The sequence below is a fragment of the Pungitius pungitius genome, chromosome 11 (assembly GCF_949316345.1).
Source record: "Pungitius pungitius chromosome 11, fPunPun2.1, whole genome shotgun sequence".
Taxonomy (NCBI): domain Eukaryota; kingdom Metazoa; phylum Chordata; class Actinopteri; order Perciformes; family Gasterosteidae; genus Pungitius; species Pungitius pungitius.
In genome coordinates this window covers 17,481,122-17,502,872 of record NC_084910.1, presented here as the reverse complement: position 1 = coordinate 17,502,872, position 21,751 = coordinate 17,481,122, and the positions used below count along the sequence as shown (strand labels likewise).

At 44.4% G+C, this 21,751-nt stretch overlaps 3 protein-coding genes across 3 annotated transcripts; all 3 read left to right on the top strand.

Moving 5' to 3' along the window:
- The first annotated feature begins 43 nt into the window (after positions 1-43).
- lamtor2 (late endosomal/lysosomal adaptor, MAPK and MTOR activator 2) lies at positions 44-2,406 on the top strand. The gene is made up of 4 exons (XM_037454152.2): positions 44-239; positions 795-957; positions 1,063-1,152; positions 1,865-2,406. The coding sequence occupies exons 1-4, from the start codon at positions 172-174 to the stop codon at positions 1,919-1,921; spliced, it is 378 nt and encodes a 125-aa protein (XP_037310049.1). The 5' UTR covers positions 44-171; the 3' UTR covers positions 1,922-2,406.
- A 736-nt stretch (positions 2,407-3,142) lies between these two features.
- Positions 3,143-10,524, top strand: rab25b (RAB25, member RAS oncogene family b). Its single transcript, XM_037455168.2, has 5 exons — positions 3,143-3,468; positions 7,653-7,848; positions 9,504-9,697; positions 9,794-9,874; positions 9,953-10,524. The coding sequence occupies exons 1-5, from the start codon at positions 3,432-3,434 to the stop codon at positions 10,069-10,071; spliced, it is 627 nt and encodes a 208-aa protein (XP_037311065.1). The 5' UTR covers positions 3,143-3,431; the 3' UTR covers positions 10,072-10,524.
- A 1,885-nt stretch (positions 10,525-12,409) lies between these two features.
- rab11al (RAB11a, member RAS oncogene family, like) lies at positions 12,410-21,751 on the top strand. Its single transcript, XM_037454551.2, has 5 exons — positions 12,410-12,771; positions 15,626-15,821; positions 16,560-16,753; positions 18,083-18,163; positions 19,930-21,751. The coding sequence occupies exons 1-5, from the start codon at positions 12,732-12,734 to the stop codon at positions 20,067-20,069; spliced, it is 651 nt and encodes a 216-aa protein (XP_037310448.1). The 5' UTR covers positions 12,410-12,731; the 3' UTR covers positions 20,070-21,751.

The window sequence follows — 21,751 nt, the reverse complement described above, 5'->3', positions numbered from 1 at the left end:
ACGTCAGTAAATAACTTCAATGACTACTAGTCCCACAATGCATTGCGAAGGCAACCGGAAAGGGAAAAGAACGTCAGCTGACAGTACTCTGTGTCTAGTTGAGTGTTGCCTGACAGTTTAAAGGCCTTTCATGAGTGATTAAAAACCCACACGTTAGGGGGAAAGTAAGCTATGTTACGACCAAAGGCGCTGACGCAGGTTCTCAGCCAAGCGAACACCAACGGAGTCCAGAGCACACTGTGAGTACAGCTAGCTAGCAGGCTAGCGCTATGCTACATGCTACACGAGTGATGATGTGCTTATTGACCATTTCATAAAGTGTTGTATGCCATCGCGGTTAAAACTGAGGTTAATTTTTTGACACAGCAGGGAGAAACTAAACGTCTGCGAACGTAAGATAAAATATTGACGAGCGAATAACAACCGTGATAACCATTAAATAAGACAAGTTAGTGTGTTAGTTAGATAGTGATTGCATTTCTTCAGATGCTCTTTTAGTTTTTTGTTGTATGTTCTTTGAGTACAGTTTAATTAAACATGTGAAGATCATCGATTAAGTGCAACAAGCTCCATTACAACTTACCATATCAAAAAAATTGCATATCATTTAATATGAAATAAGCATTTTATTGTTGGTAGAATTATATTTGTCCGTTTTATATAACTGAAGTTAAATGTGTGGCACATCACGAGTGGTTGATATCTAGGAGAATCCACATAGTGACTGTCTATATTAAAATCATTTCTATGTATCTCATGGATATTGAAACATCCAACCTTAAATTCCCCACCAGCCTGTTGAATAATGAAGGTTCCCTTCTGGCCTACTCCGGCTACGGAGACACTGACGCACGAGTGACGGCTGCCATCGCCAGCAACATCTGGGCGGCCTACGATAAGAACGGCCACCAGGCCTTTAACGAGGACACGCTCAAATTCATACTCATGGATTGTATGGTAAGTAGTGCATTTGCTGTGTGATCAGTGACCCAGATGTAAACATGTTTGAACCGTTTTGTTCCGCTCTCTTTTTGTTGTTGTTGTTGTTTTTGTTTCCCTCAGGAGGGAAGAGTGGCCATCACTCGCGTCGCCAACCTGCTGCTGTGTATGTACGCCAAAGAGACGGTGGGCTTTGGGATGCTTAAAGCCAAGGTGAGAGTTTGTCTAACAGTCCCTGCTGACCTCATTCATTGGTTTCCCATCGAACCAATTTTTTTTTTTTAATGGGGCCTTTGAAGGTCCAACACGTCACCGTCCACAAAAGAAATTGATTTATTTGACATGTATGAGCATTAAATTGGGGGCAATAGAGAATATGCCAACACTGATTCTGAACGTACCATAACTTGGTTACAGCTGGCTCACGGTACGTAGTGGAACATGAAGTCTAATATCCTCAATATAATCATGGATGCAATGTCTTGCCCTCACTTACTCCGGCCACTTGGACTGAAACATCTGATCCCTCTAGAAACGAGTGGGGTGCATATTGATGTTTTCCATTCTCAAACCTCCAACATCATTGTGAGCGATATCTTCCCCTTCTAGGTGACTATCGGAAACTTTTAAAGTAGTCACTGAAGGGCGAGTATCCTGCACAGGCGTCAGCCTTCACTAACTCAGGTCTCTGGGGGCTGAGTTCAGTTGTGCTTTGGAAACAAACGTCGAATGTGCTGGATTGCACACATTAAAAATGATCAAAATACCTTCTCTGGCAGATGAAGTTGATCAACGTTCATAACAACGACGACTGTGAAAATATCAAACTGTGTAATTTCTACGCGTATCATGGGACTTTCTCACACAAATGTCCAAAAGGAGTAGTTCTGGTTGACATTGTGCTGTGTTTATGTTGTGTTCTCAGGCAGAGGCTCTGGTGCAGTACCTGGAGGAACCGTTGACCCAAGTGGCTGCGTCGTAGTAGAGAAGTGACGACTCTTGTCTGCCTGGAACAAAAGCATCACATGAATCAGGCCATTCATGGACTACTGTAACATTCTGTGTACATGCATTAATATATGATTGTGTGTGTGTGAGAGTGAGTGTGAGAGGTGGGGGGCAGCGTATTTATAATGATGATATTAAAACTAATGTGTGTGGGTTTATAACACTTTGTCTTCCCTCATGTCTTCATATTGACATCCTCTGTCAATATGAAGTCAGAGTGTGCGGCTGCTGGGATGTTTTCCATTTGTCAACTGTTCCCGCGGTTCATTCAAACATATCTAGTTTTAGTTCATTCTTTGCCGATCCCGGTTGATTTGAAAATGTAACATTTTGAACCCTGTCAGAGGAATAAAATGATTTGTGCAGAACTTCCACGAGAAAGTCTGTCTGATAAAATGCAGTGAAGATTCCGCCATTTTATTTCAAAGCTGTCAAATAAAACCTTTTTGGGGAATAATATTCACTTGTTTATTGTCTTCATGCCCTGAACAGAGTGCTTGGTGTGAAAGGGCTATCATTTTATTTCTGCTCAAAGCTTTGTATTTAGGATTTAGCTTTGAAAGCAGCCAACGTTTCCATATTCTCTAAAACAAATGAATGTGGAATCAGTTGCTTTTGTGTCACCTAAGAAAAGCCCCGAGAGTATATATTGTATCAATATGAAGCCCTTTAGATGTATTTTGGATTGGTTACATCATTACTCTTTAATAAAGCTGTTCTACTGGTTTCATCAGGTACGAACAAAACTACATCTTCATGTTTTCTCCAAATATTCACTACGTCACATTTATGGCCCAGAACATAGGAGAACGGCCTACAGTTTGATTGACCTCGACTTCTTTAGAGGTCAATGAAATCGTCGATTAAAGACAAGACACCTCAAAATATCAGGTTGCAGAATAATTAGACGTCTTTTAAAAATGCATCTACAAACGGATGTAAGTCAAATAAAGAAAATAATTCCACTAAACCACAGTGGATCAAAAAAAATCCACACACTTCAGTAGAAACTGATTAAAAAAAAAAAAAAAAAGCTGTGACCTCTGTTTTCAGAGCGTCTTCCTGCTTCCTGCCCAGCAGGAGGCGCCTGACAGCCCCCCGCGCATAGTGGATCCACCTGTCCAACCTGCCCTGCATTAAGACACACCTCTGCAGCCGCACCGCCACTCCCTGACTCAAGCCCCGCCTGCCGCAGAGCGCAACAACAACCTGGGTACACTCAGCATGTCTTGTTCAAACAAGCCAGCTTTCCAGCTCAGATAGAGACCGGGTGGCGAAGGGCAGAAAATAAAACTGGCGACCGCCACACGTGTGCCAAAAGCATCTCTGCGGCCACGGTGTTTCCTCGAAGGCCGAGGACCTGAGGAGGAGGAGGAGGCCGCGTTGTGGCGTCAGTCAGCGTCCTCTTGACCTGCAGGTCGGCCCCCGTAGGCTCTGGAGACACGGCAGTGAACTGAGGGGCGGCAACACTGGATGGACAGAACATGGGGTCAGATGAGGTCTACAACTTTGTCTTCAAGGGTGAGTGCGCTCTCTCCTGCCTACTTGATCCGATTCCCTTCAAATGATACTTCCTTGTTCATTAGTAACTTGCCTGTGAAGAGGAACGTGTGCTGTGTGGAAAATGAAGGCAGTGCTCTTTTAGTAATGAACAGCCTATTATGAACAATACACACAGACAGACATCATTTAAAAACTCTTTAGGTGACGGATGCTGCAATCCCATTTCAGCACGTTGTCCTTTTTGGGAGTGAGCAGTAAGCGTGCTACAGGTTATTGTCGAAACCAGGATGTGTACTTCATTTCCTGCTTATCTGTGGCATCCCGTGGAGGAACAAAGCTGTAAACTCGTGTAAGAGTGTCGGACTTGAATCGTGCCCCGTTCCTTGAGGAGAAGCAGCTCGGAGCCTCTGGCTCCATCCATTCAGCACTCGACTCACATGGCACAGTCATTGTTCCCTCTGTGCAGCGGGGTGGCTCTTAGCCGATGTACAAGAGAAGTGAAAGTGGTTCAGAGAGGTGATTTGGTTCCGTTGCAGCCCTTTGACATTTGGGTACAAAGGGCCATGTTGATAAAAGCCACTTGCGGGTGAATTATAAATCGTGAGAAACACTTTGTGTATCAGAGTTCCACGGAAAAATGACAACGGTTCTCTTATCTCTACACTGTGAACTATCAGAGCCACAGGCCCGAGAAACACAATTTAATGTGGGGCTTTTGCATTATAGTTTTCCGGAGAAACTGAGGTTTATTAAATCAATGATAAAGAGTCTTTGTGTGTATTTGTTTTGTCAAAGAAAGCTCCTTACATTGCATTTATAACTTAGCATAAATACATGCTAGCATGTCACTGTCCAAATGCACCAAACTGTGCCCATCTTTGACTCTAAAGCTCACAAATCAACTTGACGTATTTCATTTCATCCGTGCAAAGAATGACCTCAAGTTGTGTAAGGGCTGAAGTAACACAAGAGCCCCCCCACCCCCCCCACACACACACACACACAGTTGTGGTAGTCACTGCTACTTGTTTCACCCTGCGTCCAGTCTGCATGCTAAGCTAAGCTAACCGCCTGCTGTTTGAGTAGCTCTTTGGAGGCACAAATTGACCCTCTCGTCGAACTGCAAAAACGCGACGTGGCTGTTTCTCACAAAACAATTAGCTAGTTTGTATTACTTTAATGTGTACAAAAGGGGGGGGGGGTGTAGTATCTCCCAGATACGAGCAGGGCTTCATTCCTCCAGGGATCCACAGATAGCTCAGATAAACTAATCTTTTAAATCTCTATCTGCAAAGCGTTTGCTTGGAATGTGAGCCGGCACCACTGTACACGGGCATGTCGAGCAAAGAACTCTCCGGTTTCAGGTTATTTATTGTCACATGCGCATCAATTACGTGAAAGCAGTCGTTGGCAATACAAATATTTGATCTGGCTCCCTCCAACAATGACCATTAGATATATATGAAGAAAACCACGCTAAATAGAGCAGATATAATATAGAAAAACTATATGAAAACATACAATATAAAATAAAATGCAATATTAATGAACTGAGTGTAAACAGGCTCAGAGATGTAAACAGGTTTTAATCAGTAAGTAAAAGTCTAAAAAGTTCATAGAAGGTGGTCATCCTGCAGTTATGTGATTATAGGATTAAGCATTTGTGATTTTGCCACCAAAACTCTTTGCTCACAAACTAAACTTAGCTCACAAACCACTGAAAACGTGATTCATTATTCTTAGCGTGGACCCTTAAACATGAATTAATATGCAGCACAGCAGAATAGAGACCTGGTTGATGGCGGTAATGAGTACTGGAGTCACTTTTCCAAAAAAGCACAATTTACCCCTCACTCCATCACAAGTTCTTTCTCAAGATCAACAGACCAGGGCTCGAAGGCCTCTTGTCCTGCATCGCCATGGAAACCAGGGGCGGGAAGTGTTTGCATAAGAAGTTACTGAGTGGTGGTGGAAACGGGTGTGGAGGGGGGGAGGGGCGGGGGGACATTCTCACCTCACCCATTGGAGAACAAAGCCGTGCAGTGATCTGAGTGAACAATTACCTAAAACAAGTCCAAGTGGAACGACGCGTGAGCCATTCTTTTGCCGTGGCTTCAGACGTCAGGTCAACCATTCCACGAGTCGAGAAGCGGGGCCGGAGGGCTACCGGGCCGAAGGGCTACCGGGCCGGAGGGCTACCGGGCCGGAGGGCTACCGGGCCGGAGGAGAGAGAGCGTTTCTCTGTCTGCCGCCCTGCGGCTGGTGAAAGGATCCGTGAGCTCCAACAGAAGTTCTTGTTCTTTGTCTTCGGGAAACAGCTGTTCAGAAAACAATGCCCCCACATGTCCCATAAGGTGCTTTCAATCACATGATCTCCATCAGCAGATGGGGGTTTACCGCGGCGTCGTTGGAATCTGCATTTCTTTGTGGAGGCATTTCAAGGACCTCTCGTCCAATCCATGTCTGCGTCATGGATAAAGGTGCAAAGTTTAATCTTGGAAAAAAAACAAAAAACTTGTGACTCATTTAGTAACTTTAACCCACGTCACATGATCTCCACCAGCTGACGGATGTGGAAATGTTAGATGGAGGATGAAAATCTTTCCTATGACAACCTCCATCTGCTAAAGAAGGTGTGATATGGTCAAAATGTCATAAACAATATGGTTGCTCTGTAGGTGAGCTGTTTAGTTATTCTACTTAAGTAAAAATACCACACCAATCCAATACCACATTATAAGTAAAAGTGAAAGCCCTATATTCAAAATGTCACCACAGAAAAGTATCAGAAGTGTAATATCCCTTCATAAAAAATGAAATTGGGCATTATTTAAAGAAGCACCTGATTTCTCATAAATAAACCAAATGTTTCTACCTTTTATACAAAATATAAGAAACAAACCCAAATGTATGGGTTTAATAACGTAAAGACTTGAAACAGCGAGCCTTGCTCCGTCTTAATAGTTTCGGGCAAATATCACCTCCGTTTCTTCAAAGCTCGATGCGCATGAGTCCCAGTAGTTTTGACATGTTGATTGATGACTTTTGTCGGTAGGTGTCATGCAAACATGCAGAGTGATGTCGATCTTGTCATTAAACTCTTGGCAAGAGGGCCAAAAAGTACAACTCCCGAAAAAACCACCCTAACTCTTGTTTGGCCTCCCATCGTCACACCCTAAGTCCACGGTAAATATCTTGTGGAGATGTCACAAGAACTCGGATTATTTCCTCGGTGATCACGAGCTCACACGCCTCAGCGGGAAGCCGTGACTGTGTCTTGTTCGCCTGTGCAGAGATCCCACAGCCTCTGGGTTTTCACAGTGTGGTCATATTGTCCCATTTGTGCCAATTAAGCCAAGCCCTTTTTTTTCTGAGAGACCAACATTAGTCACTGGAGGAAAGACGGTGGGGGGGGGTTATTTCTCGTGCTGTTTACCGGGTAGGTTTCCTCTGACCAAGATCAAAGGCAGCTTAACTTGTTCCACCTGATTCGGGATCACCTTACACTCCCACAGACGGCTTTATTTCCTGAAATAAAGGTTCGCTTGTTTCAAGGTTTTCGCTTCATAGAAGTGAAAATATTTGGAAGATTACAAACCAACGGAAAAAAAGAATTGTAGTTGCCGAAGTATCAGTAAAGTCTGATACTTCGGCAACTGCATCTCTGCCACGACTGGTTTCACGCCTGTGCCTTTACTTCACTGCTCTCTGTCTGAATAAAGAAGTAAATCAATTCAAGATTTGGCAAGTGCATGCTGGGCCCAGAGGCTCCTTGGTTAGCTCCTTACTGATCAATAATCTGCTGTATTCTGTTACGGTGTTTCACTCTCTCTTTATTTTTTGCTCTGCTTTAGTCAAAACAGGTAAATAATTGACCATGAAGGTGTGGTTTTTTAAAAATTTTTAAATCGTACATCAGATCCTAGGTGGTGTAATTACTCCCAGTATTAGACGGCTGAGAACGAGGGTTTTTACGGACACGCCCTGAACGGGGCGCGTAAAAAAAGGGTGAAGGATGGGCTCACGAGAGGCTCGTTGAATGCGAGGCTTGTCTCCCTCCTCCCCGGCCTGTTAGTCAGTTCGGTTTGAACACCAAACCCAAACTGTGATGCAAGGGCATCTGTGTTACCCTGTGTTTTCCACCCGTTTACCCCGTGTGTGTCCCCCCCCCCATCCCCCATCCCCCTTCTCCTTCCCCGCAGTGGTTCTAATCGGAGAATCCGGCGTGGGGAAGAGCAACCTCCTCTCCCGCTTCACCAAAAACGAGTTCAGCCACGACAGCCGCACGACCATCGGGGTGGAGTTCAGCACGCGGACCACGCAGCTCAGCGGCTTCACCGTCAAGGCCCAGATCTGGGACACGGCCGGGCTGGAGCGATACCGGGCCATCACTTCCGCGTGAGTGTGGCTTTCATCCGCCGAACCGTCGCCACGGCAACCGGCTGACGTGGACCCCCCCCCCCCCACGGAGAGCTCCCGTGACCTCGTGGCCTCGTGCCCTCCGGTCAAAGGCTCAAAGGACCTTTTATTGTGTGTTTTTGTACTGCGGGTGTCCAGGTGGGGTAGGGGGGGGGGGGTTACCTTGGACATGAGATGAAGACGCCATTGGGCTGCATTGTTAAAACAAGTGCATACTGCAACAAGCAAAACATACTGTTTCTCTAGTACGCCAAAAGAATATGAAATCCGCTCATTTATGTTCCCGTTGAGAGTCCACCATTCTGCGGTTAGCTCAGATTAGCGTAAAGGCCACAATTGGGGAAACAGCTCGCCTGATAGCCATCACGGGCCAATGTCTGTACGCACAACTGGTTGGTTCTGCATCGCAAACACTTTGCCCAAAAGTCTCAGTTAGCGGAGGTGATGGTGGCTCACATTGCGCCGACGATGCTTTATTTATTTCTTAAACATGCAGGCACGCTGACATTCTAAGACATTGTCTGGCTTGCTTTCTTGCCCCACAGTTGTTGGGAAACCTGCATGTCGGCAACAACCCGGTGGTGTCATTGTCAGCCAAAACACACGCAAGGGGAGGAACTGATCCCACAGTTTCCTCTCACGTTACCTGAACAACTAAAAAGGCACCTTCTGCTCTCGTCAGTCCCCGTCCTAACTGAGGACGGTTCCTCCTTCTTATTAATTAATCTAGTTGGATTAACAGTGTGGAAATTGGTTTTAAAACAATGGCACCATGTCAGTTTTATTTTTAAGACATGGGAAAAATCCGAGGATGTGCCACACTGCTGGATTAACTCCTTTCTGACAGCTTGGCTTTTGGAGTAATTACTTGCCGACTTATTCCAGTATGCTAATTCTCACACCCATGGAATTTCCCATTTGTGCTGTAACAGCCGTCTAAAACCTATTAAAGCGGAATTAATTATATAGCTGGAAGTGGGAAGCCGAGATATATTTGTGAAGAAACTATTGATTGGTTCATGAATTCAGGGCAATCCCCAGACGCTGCGTTTTTTTTCCAGTTGACACCAAGAGAAACTGCTTATTCTCCACAAGGATTTAAGACAGTGGTTGAAGCGGCCAATCGATATTCCCTTCATAAGATTGCGTTTATGTGTGTTTTGGGGAAAAGGGTCACTCTCGGTGTTGAGTCGGGGGAGAATCATTTCCCTCAACTCAGGCCGGGATTTTATGGCATCTTTAACCTTTAACTTCCCGGTCTCGGTTCACTGCTCTCAGAGCATATTTGGGGCTTCTGCAGCAATACAAAGCAACTGTAAACAACCCGCTGAGCACCAAACAGAGGACGGACACAGTAGGTTTGGTGTATGAGGGGACCAAACCCACAGCTAAGCGGCGGTGAATGTTTGACCTAAATTCCTCATTTGGTCGAAAGCACGACACCAAACGAATGATTATGTTGCTCCTTAACTTCTGAATGTGTATCCGTGTGTAAACAAGTTTGCCCTAACAACTTAAAATGGGATTGAATGTTGTTTTAACATTTTTCCTAGGCTTTAAAGTAGCCTAAAAAAAAAAAAAACCACAACCTACATGTCGCACAAGGAGTGACTGTAAAATCCATCTGTGAACAGGTACTACAGGGGTGCTGTGGGAGCCCTGCTGGTCTATGACATCACGAAGCACCTCACCTACGAGAGCGTGGAGCGCTGGCTGAAGGAGCTGTACGACCACGCCGACCCGCACATCGTGGTCATGCTGGTGGGCAACAAGTCCGACCTGGAATCCGAGAGGTCCGTGCCCAACGAAGAGGCTAAAGACTTCGCAGGTACAACTTCAACAGGTGTTGCCCGCCGTGTCGTGGCACCTTGAACGCGTGATGATTTTTAAAAAAAACTCACCATAGCTTGTTTTCACTACCTAGAAAAGAATGGACTTTTGTTTCTGGAGACGTCTGCTTTGGAGTCAACTAACGTGGAGGCAGCATTCAACAATGTCCTGGCAGGTAAGTCATTGCAATGTGCTTCACCCTGCCACTCCGATGACGTGTGTTGGGCCTTTTACATTCATTTTCTACCAACAGAGATTCACAGGAAGGCGAACAGTAAGGAGGTGGTCCGGGGGCCCATCAGTGCTGTGACCTTGAACAGCTCCAGTGCAGAAAAGCCAGAGGAGGACAAAGCCTGCTGCAGAAACATCTGATCTCAGGGTCCTCCAGGAACCCCGGGGGGGGGGGGGGGGGGGCTCAGGGTGGCAGACAGGTGACCTTCACCCACAACCCGGCGGTTGAGATTGACGGGAGGCACGCGACAACCACGGGGGCCAATATAAACGTTTTTTTTTTTTTTTTTTGGCTTAAGTGATGCCTCTTTATTGTGTCAGTAAATGTAGCTGGTGTTCAACATCATTCGCCTCGGCTGACTATGGAACATAGGTCAAAAGTTCAACACCTAACCGTGGGACCTGTAAGGTTTTATATTTATAATCTGTGCACACAATTGGCGCACCGTAGACCCATCACTGTGTGTGTAAATGTAAATTGCACACGACTGTTTCATTGTGTGTCGTTGGCACTGTGAGTCTTGCTGTCACAGCTGTGCATGCGCGGATAAATGGATTGCAATCCTGTTGAAAAATAAATCATTCATGGAGAACTTTGTGCGTGCCATTTGTGACTGAGGACAAGTTTTTTTTCTCAAGGGACGTTTTGACCTGCAATAAGAACAACTCGACTGTGAATGAGGATCAGATGAATGATGGGGTGAAGTCCATTCAGCTTCTCTCACCGTCACACTGGTGTGCAGGTACTCCTTTGTGAGGTCTGAAAACTGTCAAACTAAATATTTGAATGGGTCAAGGGAACGCAATCTTTTCAAGCGTTAGATTCATTTTTCTTCTGAGGCGCGGGCCGACCCAATTAAGGTTGAAAAAACCTTTCCGGAATGAGGTGAATAGTGATTGAGTGCACAAACCTCTTCATTCGGCCTGGGAGATAAGGTGGAAATGTTGATATCAGCTAAACCAAACCAGCTGTCAGTTTTATGGGATGTTATATTACGGATTGCTTAATTACAGACGGAGAAGCAAGACTATCAAACACAAGCTTTCTGCCCGTTAGTGTAATCCATGACCGATATCATATCTCATTTCATTGATGAGTTTACACACTGACTGCACGTAGTTTCAGGGACTTTCCAACTCCTGCCAAGAGATAAATTGTCCAAATATATCGAATGACTATGAAAATGTATCCAAAATAACTTTTTACTGTAGTCAATCCATGGATATACTTTCAAGGTCAATCTCAAAGAAAGTGACATTTACAAATTTCAGTGTGTTGAATGCCACTTTTAGTCTATGTAAATCCCTTAAATGATGGAAGTCTACATTTAACTGCTTGACTTATCATGAATTCTATTGTCCAAAATCAATTCTTACTTAACAAATAAATAAAACACTATTTCAACTTGAAAATGTAAACGCTTTACTTATGCTATGGGCACGAAATGTTGTCTTTCAGGAACGTCAGAATAAAATAACTTTTTGCATAGAAAGTTGTGAAAGAAGAAGGTAGAGTTTGATCAACCTGTTCTGCAGACACGGTCTTTACTTCCTCACTGTTTTGCATCGACGACAGGCGCTTTTCACAGCAGCCATTTTGACATTTCTTTGCAGGTTAAACATAGGTGTAATTATTTACAATTATTAGGGCCCCATTTCATTTAGGTGGACCAGGGCCCCAGTGATGTGCATGGTAGGAAGCTGGAAGGATACACTAAAAAATCTTTTTAGGGCTGCCACTCACAAATATTTTCATTTTTTAATGAACAGTGTCATTAATAATAACTCATAATGTTGTCAAAATGCCAGATTCAAAGTGGCTTCTTTATAAATATTTTGTATTATAGATACTTTATGTATGTCAAAGATAACCATTACATTCCCACTTTTAAGGAGGTGTAACCAGCATTCTAACTAGAATATGTGAAAATATGAAAACATTTAATCATTTACTTATTATTACGACCACTTTAGAACCATTTGAGGAAGCTAATTTATGGACTGGGACAACAATATGAATCAGCTCCAAAACCTGTTTCTAAGCAAATCTCATAGACTTAAGGACACGCCATGATGCATCGAGCTAAATGTTAAATGCTTTTATTAAACTAGGACCCGGGACAATAAGCTTTACATTCTCAGTAAGTCTACTTCTGTCCTCCTGGTCGGCTCCATTGCTTCCTGTGTTGTACACGTTGGTTAAACTTGCTCCGCACTACTGTGACACGCGCCGCAGTGAGGCATTTGTCATGCCACGGTTCGCCAGCGCCGCTCCGGTTTTCTCCTAATGAATTTGCGGCTCCGTAGTACCTGTTGGTGCTTCGGGCCGCCTTACGTCATCGACGTTAAACTACCACGGCGGCACAAATGAGGACCGACGGCGCACGGGGACCAATCACGTCGAACGCCGTGACAGGTGTCCGTCGGCGGCTAGCCATTGGGGAGCGAGCGGAGAGGGGCGGGACAAAGGAAACTGACGTTACGTCGCATCCTCGGGTAACGGCTGGTGACAGAGGGCGAGGAAGACGAGGCGAAACTTTCTCAGCTACCAGTTGACGTCGGTTCGCCCTTATGCTCGATAACAGGCAGCAGTGTCGCAGTCTCTCTCTCTCTGTCTTTTCTTGTACTTTGACATAATTTCCTCGGCTTCGGCCGTCGTTTGAGTGAGACTTCACCGCCTTCCGCCCGAGGCTAACTAACGCTAAAGTCGTCCGTCACCGAGTAACGTGAGTTGAAACACGCCACAAGTTGGTTCCACTCACGAGTTCGGTAACGTAGAGACGCCGAAGGAAGAAGGAGCTATGACCAACCGAGAAGACGAATACGACTACCTCTTCAAGGGTGAGTAGCTGTTTGTCGCCTTGCTAGTTAGCTAAACTTCGACGCCGAGCCCTCCTTCACCTGTCAGAGGTGTTGACCCGCGTGCCGAACAAGAAGGGGTCGCGCGACGTCAGAGACGAAGGCACCTGCTTTCTTCGGGGACATATCGTTTGCACACGGCGCCACAGCCGTCCACCTGACACGGGCAGCGTGTAGAGGTACCTCAGCGACCCTCTCTACCCATCAAGTATAAAGCGGCATCTGGCCGATGACGTCACCGCGTTAGGGGATGCTGTGTTGATCAACAAGGGGGGCAGTGGGGGTCACAATCTGTGGCAGGGCAAACGACTGCAGACCTCCATCCACACCTAATGGGAGAATAAATGGAGTTTAGGTTCCTTGTTTTTTTGCTTCCTGGGGACTTCTACGGTGTACTGAACTGTACCTTAATCTAAATGACAAATCCTCCCCTCTTTTGTGAATAACAGGTAATGCCGGCTTCAATTGTAACGCCGCCTTAACTGTAATAATCCCTCGATATGGTCCAGATCCTGCGCCACAGCAAGTTTGCCTGGTGACTACATATTTTGAACAATGTCCTTTTTTTAAAAGGCAGAAACACTATACCACAGTGTTTAAAAATACTGCGTTTTTGCGCTTCATGGCTAGCAGGTACAAAAACTAGTTCATAGTTGAATCTTGTCACGAGCGAAAGTCTGTTCACTTATAGAACACCCAATGTGTGGTAAAACTGGAAATACCTGCATGAGCTCTGTGTGTTAGTTTGTGTGGAACAAAGAGAAGATGAGATTTACACAATCACTCACTCAACCACTGATGACGAGGACATGATTCTTGATGACCAAAAAGCATATTTGTTTAAAACATATTGCAAGGACACTTAAAAAGAATATGCTGCCATTTCCGTCCTCTGCTGGAACCAGGAAAGAGCTGAAGCTCTATTGTCACGGCTCGCCTTTGTTCCTACAACCTCCTTTTGTCCATTGCTGTTAGATTGCCCGAGTCAAGTTTGGCGAGCTGTTAGTGAGTCATGTGAACCCTTCTGATGGAGACACGTCAGTGCAGGAAGTCCTCCTGTATTTCATTTTACTGTTCATGTTCATTTTAGTGACCGGTATGAGATTTAATAATGGGTATTTGTTGTAGACACTTTGCATACTAAATTATTCAATTCTTTTTTTTTTTCTCTGCCCAACTGATTATCATATGTCACGGTCGGCTGCTTATTTCCGTGAACATACAATATGTGTATTTAAATGTCAATGAGGCATTTTAACGCTAGAAAATCTGCACTGGAAAGTAGTCATCCTGCTTTAATAGAAATTGTGTCTCGATGATTGGCAGCATTATACACTGCATTAATTCCACATGAGTGGGACTCATGTGATGGGTATTTGTTATTCCATTCACAAGGATTCAGGGGATATAAATTGACTGCACAGGCCCACTTGACTCAGATTCTTAGTATTATTTAGGTCCATTGTGTATTTCTACTGTACCTTCTGACAATCCATAGCCAGGGCTCGATCAATGGGTGCAGTGATTTATGATGTAAGAGGTGTCATATCTTTTTAAGCTGAAGAATGCAAACCAACAGTGAGTGGGCTTGTGATGTGGCCATGATATTACCCGTCTCATGGCATAGCACCTGGAAATGTTTGCATAATGTGTTTTTTGTCCTTCACCCAAATCTTTTGTCTTTGACGATATCAGGAATCACAATCTTACCTTATTTTACGACACGTAGAGGAGCCACACTGCTGGTATGTGAGGTCTAAGTCAGCCCTTTTAATATCAGCAGGTTTCTACTCGTGCCTGTTACACCAGAGCTCCGTGGACTCTGTATTGCTTAAATGCAAGTGTAGACACGGTGGTCGGTTGGTTAATGCCATTTCAACATTCCATAACAAGTTCCTATTTCATGATAGCAGGGAGGTATGTGTGGTTGGTTCCTTTGTCACAATGCCACACCTGCCATTTGTGGAAGTATTTTTCTGATTAAAAACAACCCACCCTAATAATGCCTGTTTAAGTATACTTTAGGCACAGGTCCAGAAGAGGAATTGCAGCATCAACACTTCTCTTTTTTTATTGTCATGAATACTCAGTAAGCATATAAGGAAAAGCTCTACATTGTAAATTTATTCATTTACAGTCTTAGTATAATCGGTAAAAGCTCTACTTACTTATCCAAAATGAGGGTCCTTTTCTGAGTGTAGGGTTTAAAAACACAACAGGTCCTTTAACCACATGGAGCAGTTGGGAGGGCTAGGTGACTTCCAGTCCAACACTTGTGTTATATTTAACAGATTTGTATGCTTTGTTTTGGTTTGGGAAGTTTAAATGCACAAACTTCAGCAAAGTTTTTAGACGCGGATGTCCAAACGTTTTCAATTAGATTTTTTTTAAAATTCAGAAGCAGAACTTAACATGTACAAATTTATTTTAATAACCATGCAGTATAATATATGCCTCGGTACATTTGACTGGTGAAATCTGTAATGAGTCACCTGTCTCACCCTCTTCCAAACTGTGGGTATTTCCTGAAAAGATCAGATGCTACTACTATTGGTGGGCGGCCTCTGAGTGTCTGCCAAAGTTTGGCCGGGGGCCACACACATGCGTCATGGATGAATCAGTCTATCTGAGAATACTGAGGATCAGATTTAATTTAAGAAGGATCTACCCATCTTGTTTTGCTTTATGGTTAAATACAATTATGTTTTTTTATACCCACGGTAGGAAGGGTTGAATTTTAAAAAGTGAAAAAGGTGCAGAGCCTCCAATAAACCCTGTAATTGATGAGGCCTGTTCCATTCTTTAACTGAGATCCCCCCCTTGTATCTCCCCGTAGTGGTGCTGATTGGAGATTCAGGGGTAGGGAAGAGTAATCTGCTGTCCCGCTTCACCCGAAATGAGTTCAACCTGGAGAGCAAAAGCACCATCGGGGTGGAGTTTGCCACTCGCAGCATCCAGGTAGAGGGCAAGACCGTCAAGGCTCAGATCTGGGACACGGCTGGACAGGAGCGATACCGGGCCATCACTTCTGCGTGAGTACAACACAGTCATCGTTGAAGCCTTTGTGGATGCTCAATTACATCGTTGTCATGTCTGTCACACATAAGCAGTGATACTAACTACTTCACACAAGTTCTCTTGAGGTATATGATGGTTCCTCAAATGAGACTCAGCAATTTAATTGTCAATGTTCTCGCTACAGATTCATAATAGGCACAGGAACGTAAAAGTGACTCTTTTGCTTATACATATATTTTTTCATTATGTTTTTAAAAATAGGCTATTAACAATCCCACGTTGCTTCACTGCATTATGAATGTGTAGGGTTGTGGGAGAGTCCTCAATCCATTTGTTTAGATTTAGTCTACCTAAAATAGTTAGAACAATATATTCTCTGGAGGGATTAATTCTACAAATACCACCTTTTTACCCCGGGGCAGGAAGCGTTTAGTTAATCACAGCTTCCTCTTCTCCTTGTCTCTCGATCGAGTTCCCGTCCTGGCGTTTGTCCCTCTTTTTTTAGTTGTCTGCCTCGATGGCGTAACCGACCCTGAGGCATTGGCATGTGTGCGCTGTACATGCCCCCCCTCCCCCACAGGCACCGCGGAAGAAGCTTTTATAGCCAGTCCTCAATTAAAAATGAGTAACGTCAGCTAATGTTCACTTGTCTTATGAGCTTTGTCTGCTGTTTTTTCAACAGGCTGTGACAAGAAGGAGTTTGCTGCTTCAGTTTCATGTATTTCATGTCCACCTCCTCTCGCGTTTTTCAGGTACTACCGCGGAGCAGTTGGCGCTCTCTTGGTTTATGACATCGCCAAGCACTTGACGTACGAAAATGCTGAGCGCTGGCTGAAGGAGCTGCAGGACCACGCGGACAGCAACATAGTCATCATGCTAGTGGGCAACAAAAGTGATCTACGCCACCTGAGGGCGGTGCCAACAGAGGAGGCCAAGGCCTTGGCAGGTATTGCGTGTGCTTGTGGACTGACTCACTACTGCCACGTTAAAGCTGGGAAAATGAGCTAGATGAACTGAGCTGGAATCGAGCTTCTGTAATTAGATTTTAAGATGTGTAGCCTTGCAGTACAATTTCTATTCCCCACCTTGAAACTCAGTTCTTTTTTTCAGTTTATTTTTTATTTATTTTTAGATTGCTTGGGCCACGTGTTTCCTTGTGCCCTTGAGTTTGTCGGCATGGGTCCAAGTCAGTGATGTATTTGCTTTGACTGGTAAAATGACTCTTGGTAGGACGACCTGTAAGAATGTCCAGCTTGTTGATTTATATTGGGGTAAAAAGAATAATTTTTCTTTGCTCTGGGAATATTTGATTTGTTTTTCTGGACCACAGTGAAACAATTTATGATGCCTAATTTACATAAATACCACGGGGGCGGACAAAGTGTGTTGCAATGCCACGTGTGAAGGGTTTCCCAAAGAACCCAACAGTGGAACAATCCGATGTCGCACATGTGACATTGACAAATTTTCAACTCTACACTTCCGTCAAAACGTACAGATTGCGAAGAAAGGACCAATTGAGATGAGAGTGATACATGATGATTGGCAAAATAATATGTATAAAAATAGGACGTGTTTCTTAGTTTCTATGTCATATGTTTTTAGTTTTTTTGTTTGGTCAGATAAATTAGGCATAACAAGAAAAGTTTTTGGCTTCTTGATAGGATTTTGTCAGTCATTGATTTAATTAACCCTTTTTTAAATGGAAGGCATTTTTACATTTTTCACATTAAGAAACAATATGATGGGTGAATTCCATTAAGCTGCTTTGGTTTCAGGGTCCTGGCTCACTCTCACAATGCTAAGGATACATGAATGGAAACGTACAGAGTAAACCATTATTCCTTTTTTGGATACAGATTACTCTTGCCTTAGTCCGTGTATAGTTTTTTTTTTAAATTGGTATCCCAGCAGAGTATATTATTTGCTTTCAAAGGGTTTTCATGGTCAGAATACAAACCATTATATTCTTTATTCTGGCATTGTGAACAACACCATTGTATTTCAGCACACATATATAGCAGACCAGTCTGCCGTCACACAACCCATTAGATATCCTATAAGTACAAAGCCGTTCACTGTGAGCACTCAAACAGGAAGCAGCTGAAATGACTAACCTTCTACGGGGGAACCCTGGAGTGAGTGCATTATGCAGAAGAAATCAATCCCTGAATCAGTGCTGTGTTAATGCCAGTGCAACACACCTCAGCTCGGCATACTTATGAAAGTCTACAATAATGCAGGCTTTTCACATTGTTGCATGTGTGTTTTACAGAGAAGCATGGCCTTTCTTTCCTGGAGACATCAGCGTTGGACTCCTCTAATGTGGAGCTGGCTTTCCAGACGATTCTTACAGGTGGGATTCACACTTGTGGTTATTTCTTGCTAGTTTGAGTGTTTAAGTCAGATTTGAGTGAATGAATGAGGGTCCCAAGCAATCAAATGATGTATATGCCTGTGTATATATTAATATATTTACACACATTTCTATATACATTAGAAACACACTGGTTATTGATTTGGCTCAAGGTGTTACATTTCCATCTATTCATTCAGTGAATGTTTACATAACACTCATCTTCTGCCACTAGATGGCAGCAAAATCCATCTCATCAGTTTTCTATGCCCATCACTGAATTGGCAGTCTGTGGTAAGAACACCACCCGAATAAAATATGATGGGTTTTGCACAATGAAAGAGCACTCAGCCAACCAGTGGCAGAGAGCGCTGCTAGGATGTCTGATGATCACTGACAAAGCGCTAACACCCACTGTACCAGACGCATCTGTTCAAGATACTGGTTCAGATGTTTTATCAAGCAAATGTCTACACAGTCCCTTGGAGAAATTTGGATGCACTAACTAGTGCATAAGATGTTGTTGATTTGGTACCATGAAAAAAAAAAAAAAAAAAATTGCTGTGACTGAGTCGACCCCTGGAGTGCGTAAAGGAGCATCCCAACAGCGAGTGATGCTTCCACTTCAATTGCTCCAAAGGGCTATCAATCTGCGCCACTTACTGTTTATATCCTGCTTCTGCTCTGTGTTCAACTCCCCGAAGCCTCAGCCGCTTGAGACATTCTGCCCCCCACCGCAGCTTTATCAGTAACTTTAAACGGTAACATCAAACCAACATGCCTCCATTTAGCTAACGTGGCTAATTAGCTCGTCAAGGGAGGAGAAGAGAGGAAGTAAGCTGAACGTTAGCGGCCCAGTTAGAGCTGAACTTTGGACCCAGCGGAGCAGAGAAGTCGTCACGTGTTTGTGTGTGTGTGTGTGTGTGTGTGTGTGTGGATATCGGCGGCAGACAGAGCGTAGGTCAGTCCTCGTGGATTACATTGGCTGTGGAGGATCTGGAGTAATGAGTCATGATTTCTCCACCTGACGTGTCACGTCACAATTAGCCATGAGACTTGTTTTTAAAGCTTCTTGCTATATTAGCTTTCTTCATTTTAGGACTGTTTTGTTCCACATCTGGCTGTAGTTTTAAGTTAAAGCTGCAGAATGTTTAACGAGTACTCCAGTACTTAAAAGTGATACCAATAGAGTACTTTATACACCGTAACGTGAATCAAAGCTTTCAAACGTTTTAGTGGCCTCTCAACACGCTGAAGTTAGTTCTTGCCACCGACTACATCACCGCCACCTTCCATCCTGGCGCTGGATGCTGGAAGAAGAGCAACCGATCTGGCAGCGTCCTCTGTGGATGAGGCGCACAGGGAGGGATTTACTCCGTCGACCGGCTGAATTGACCATCTACACTGATTGCACAGCCTTCCCCTATAAGGTCACCTGTGTGACTTGTAGTTTTCTTCCAACGCGAGAAAGCAGGCTCACAGAAGCAAATCTCACAATGTATGATATTTATTTAGGCGGTGCATTTTTTAATTTAAACTGTATTGCATATTGTAGAGTTGAATGCTGTAAATGAGAAGCAGCGCTGCCACACGATGCCTGTTTAGGAAGGAAAAGCATCCTTCCCGGCTGCCAGCAGTCTGGATAGAACAGTTGTTGTTCAGTTTTGCCATGTTGTTTGTCCTCATCACAATATGTCCCACTATGGGCTGGATATGTAGGCATCTACACGTAACTCACTCCCTTTTCTTCCTTCTCTCCATCACAGCCATCTACAACATCGTGTCACAGCGGCAGATGTCAGGGCGAAGTGACTCAGACTTCTCGCCTGCTTCCAACGTAGTGCCCATCACGGTTGAGCCCACCCAAAACTCAGCCAATAAGGGCGTCTGCTGCCAGAGCAACTGAGGCCTTACCACTGACCTCCTCCTTCACCTCCGAGCAGTTGGAGAAACGACCAGATAGACAGACAGAGACAGGCAGATGGGACGGGGAGAAAGGAGAGGCAGGTACAGACTACCATTTCACACAGAACAGTTTATTTGTCAGTTGTCTTGTTAAGACGACGTGATGAGAGTTTGAAGAAGGGGACCGGTAAGGGAGGGGTGGTAAAGAAGTTTAGAGAGGGTTTGCGGTGTGCGGGGAAACTCTATCAATGGGAGGAAAACGGGGAGATGCCACGTACACCCGGTGCTTTAGGCATTTAAAAAAAGAGGGATACGATCAGAACCGATTCATAATCTAATGAAAAATGTATTTTGTTGTTTTTTTGTATCTCATCATGGTTTCTGTCTTTCAAAACTGTCCTTATTTTTTTGAAAGCTCTATTTCTGCCAGTTTCTCATTTCCCCATCACCAATATATTGGGCAATAAAAATCCACATCCAAAAGACTGACCTGCTACCCTTCTGTCGCCGCAGTCATTCCTATTTTCACTTAAATGTATATTATTTAGTAAAATAATGTCTCGTACATTATTTATTGAACACTAGATTAAGGTCTTTTCCAGCTAAACTATTTTTAACACTATTTGGTTTAGATCTTCCCCACTGATGGCTTTGCAGAGGAGAAAGATCTCTTGAATTTCGATGCCCACAATCATATCCCCGTTTGAGGGAGCAACTCTATCTCACTGACGCATTAACGAGGATTTCAAGTTGTCCTCTTCCTTCTTTTTTCCTAAATGCTAATGCTGGAATTTGGTCAAAGTCGGTTGTGTTCCACTCGAGAGCAACAACATCCCTCCCCACCGGCTTACATGTCATTTCTTTCTGAAGGCTTCCCTGCCCCTGCACACTCTGGGCTCTACAGATGAGTCATGCTCTTGCAGCTATCCCGTCTCATTTAGAGTTAACGGCGCGCAAAGCTTGCGCCGCTAGTGAGCGCGTTAAACGCCTCACAAGTCAGTGGGACGGCAGCATCGGCTCTCCTGACGGCTGTTTCAGTGCCCCCCACCCCCCTGAGCTTTTGGAGGGAGTGGGAGGGTTTGGGGAATAGGTTTGAGTGCACGGACAACCCTACGCTGCTGCTGCTGCTGCTGCCTGCTTGCTGGGGATAGATGGTTGGATACTGTTTCAGGGGATGAGTTAGTGAGGGCACTCAGCCCTGCCCTGCTGCTGTGGTCTCTGGTGCAGCCGAGACGGCTTGTTTTACTGTAAGTGAAATCCTCCACTGCCTGCTACCTGCTCCTCCTCTCTGTCTCTCCACACTGTATGTAACTGGAACAGGACTCTGCCTTCTGGGATCTCCCTGAGGTCTGCCCTCGCGCTCACTTGTCTTTATTTCCTGTGGAGGGTGCGGGGGTTGTATTCGGGGAACCAGGATGGGGTTTGTTCGTATCTAATAGTTTAATAGATCGAGGGAAAAGGAGAAGGGAGGGTTAGCGTTAGGAGGGGCTTAATTAAATCCAAAGGTTATGCACACAGATGGTGTTTATCCTGGTTATGTGTTTGTCCACATAAACACCAACTTCTGTTGACTTCACAGGTCTTAAACTGGGTGGTGAGGGTTAGGGCTTTTTAAACATTTATTCTAATATATGTATATTTGGACTGCATATGTATAAATAAATCTTATTTGTTATAGCCCGA

Excerpts from the sequence above, each read along its gene's own strand:
- lamtor2 (XM_037454152.2), top strand. The coding sequence starts at position 172 with ATGTTACGACCAAAGGCGCTGACGCAGGTTCTCAGCCAAGCGAACACC. Across the intron at positions 240-794 it reads AACGGAGTCCAGAGCACACT|CCTGTTGAATAATGAAGGTT; the intron begins GTGAGTACAGCT and ends ATTCCCCACCAG. Across the intron at positions 958-1,062 it reads TCATACTCATGGATTGTATG|GAGGGAAGAGTGGCCATCAC; the intron begins GTAAGTAGTGCA and ends TGTTTCCCTCAG.
- rab25b (XM_037455168.2), top strand. The coding sequence starts at position 3,432 with ATGGGGTCAGATGAGGTCTACAACTTTGTCTTCAAGG. Across the intron at positions 3,469-7,652 it reads CTACAACTTTGTCTTCAAGG|TGGTTCTAATCGGAGAATCC; the intron begins GTGAGTGCGCTC and ends CCTTCCCCGCAG. Across the intron at positions 9,875-9,952 it reads ATTCAACAATGTCCTGGCAG|AGATTCACAGGAAGGCGAAC; the intron begins GTAAGTCATTGC and ends TTCTACCAACAG.
- rab11al (XM_037454551.2), top strand. The coding sequence starts at position 12,732 with ATGACCAACCGAGAAGACGAATACGACTACCTCTTCAAGG. Across the intron at positions 15,822-16,559 it reads TACCGGGCCATCACTTCTGC|GTACTACCGCGGAGCAGTTG; the intron begins GTGAGTACAACA and ends CGCGTTTTTCAG. Across the intron at positions 16,754-18,082 it reads GGAGGCCAAGGCCTTGGCAG|AGAAGCATGGCCTTTCTTTC; the intron begins GTATTGCGTGTG and ends TGTGTTTTACAG.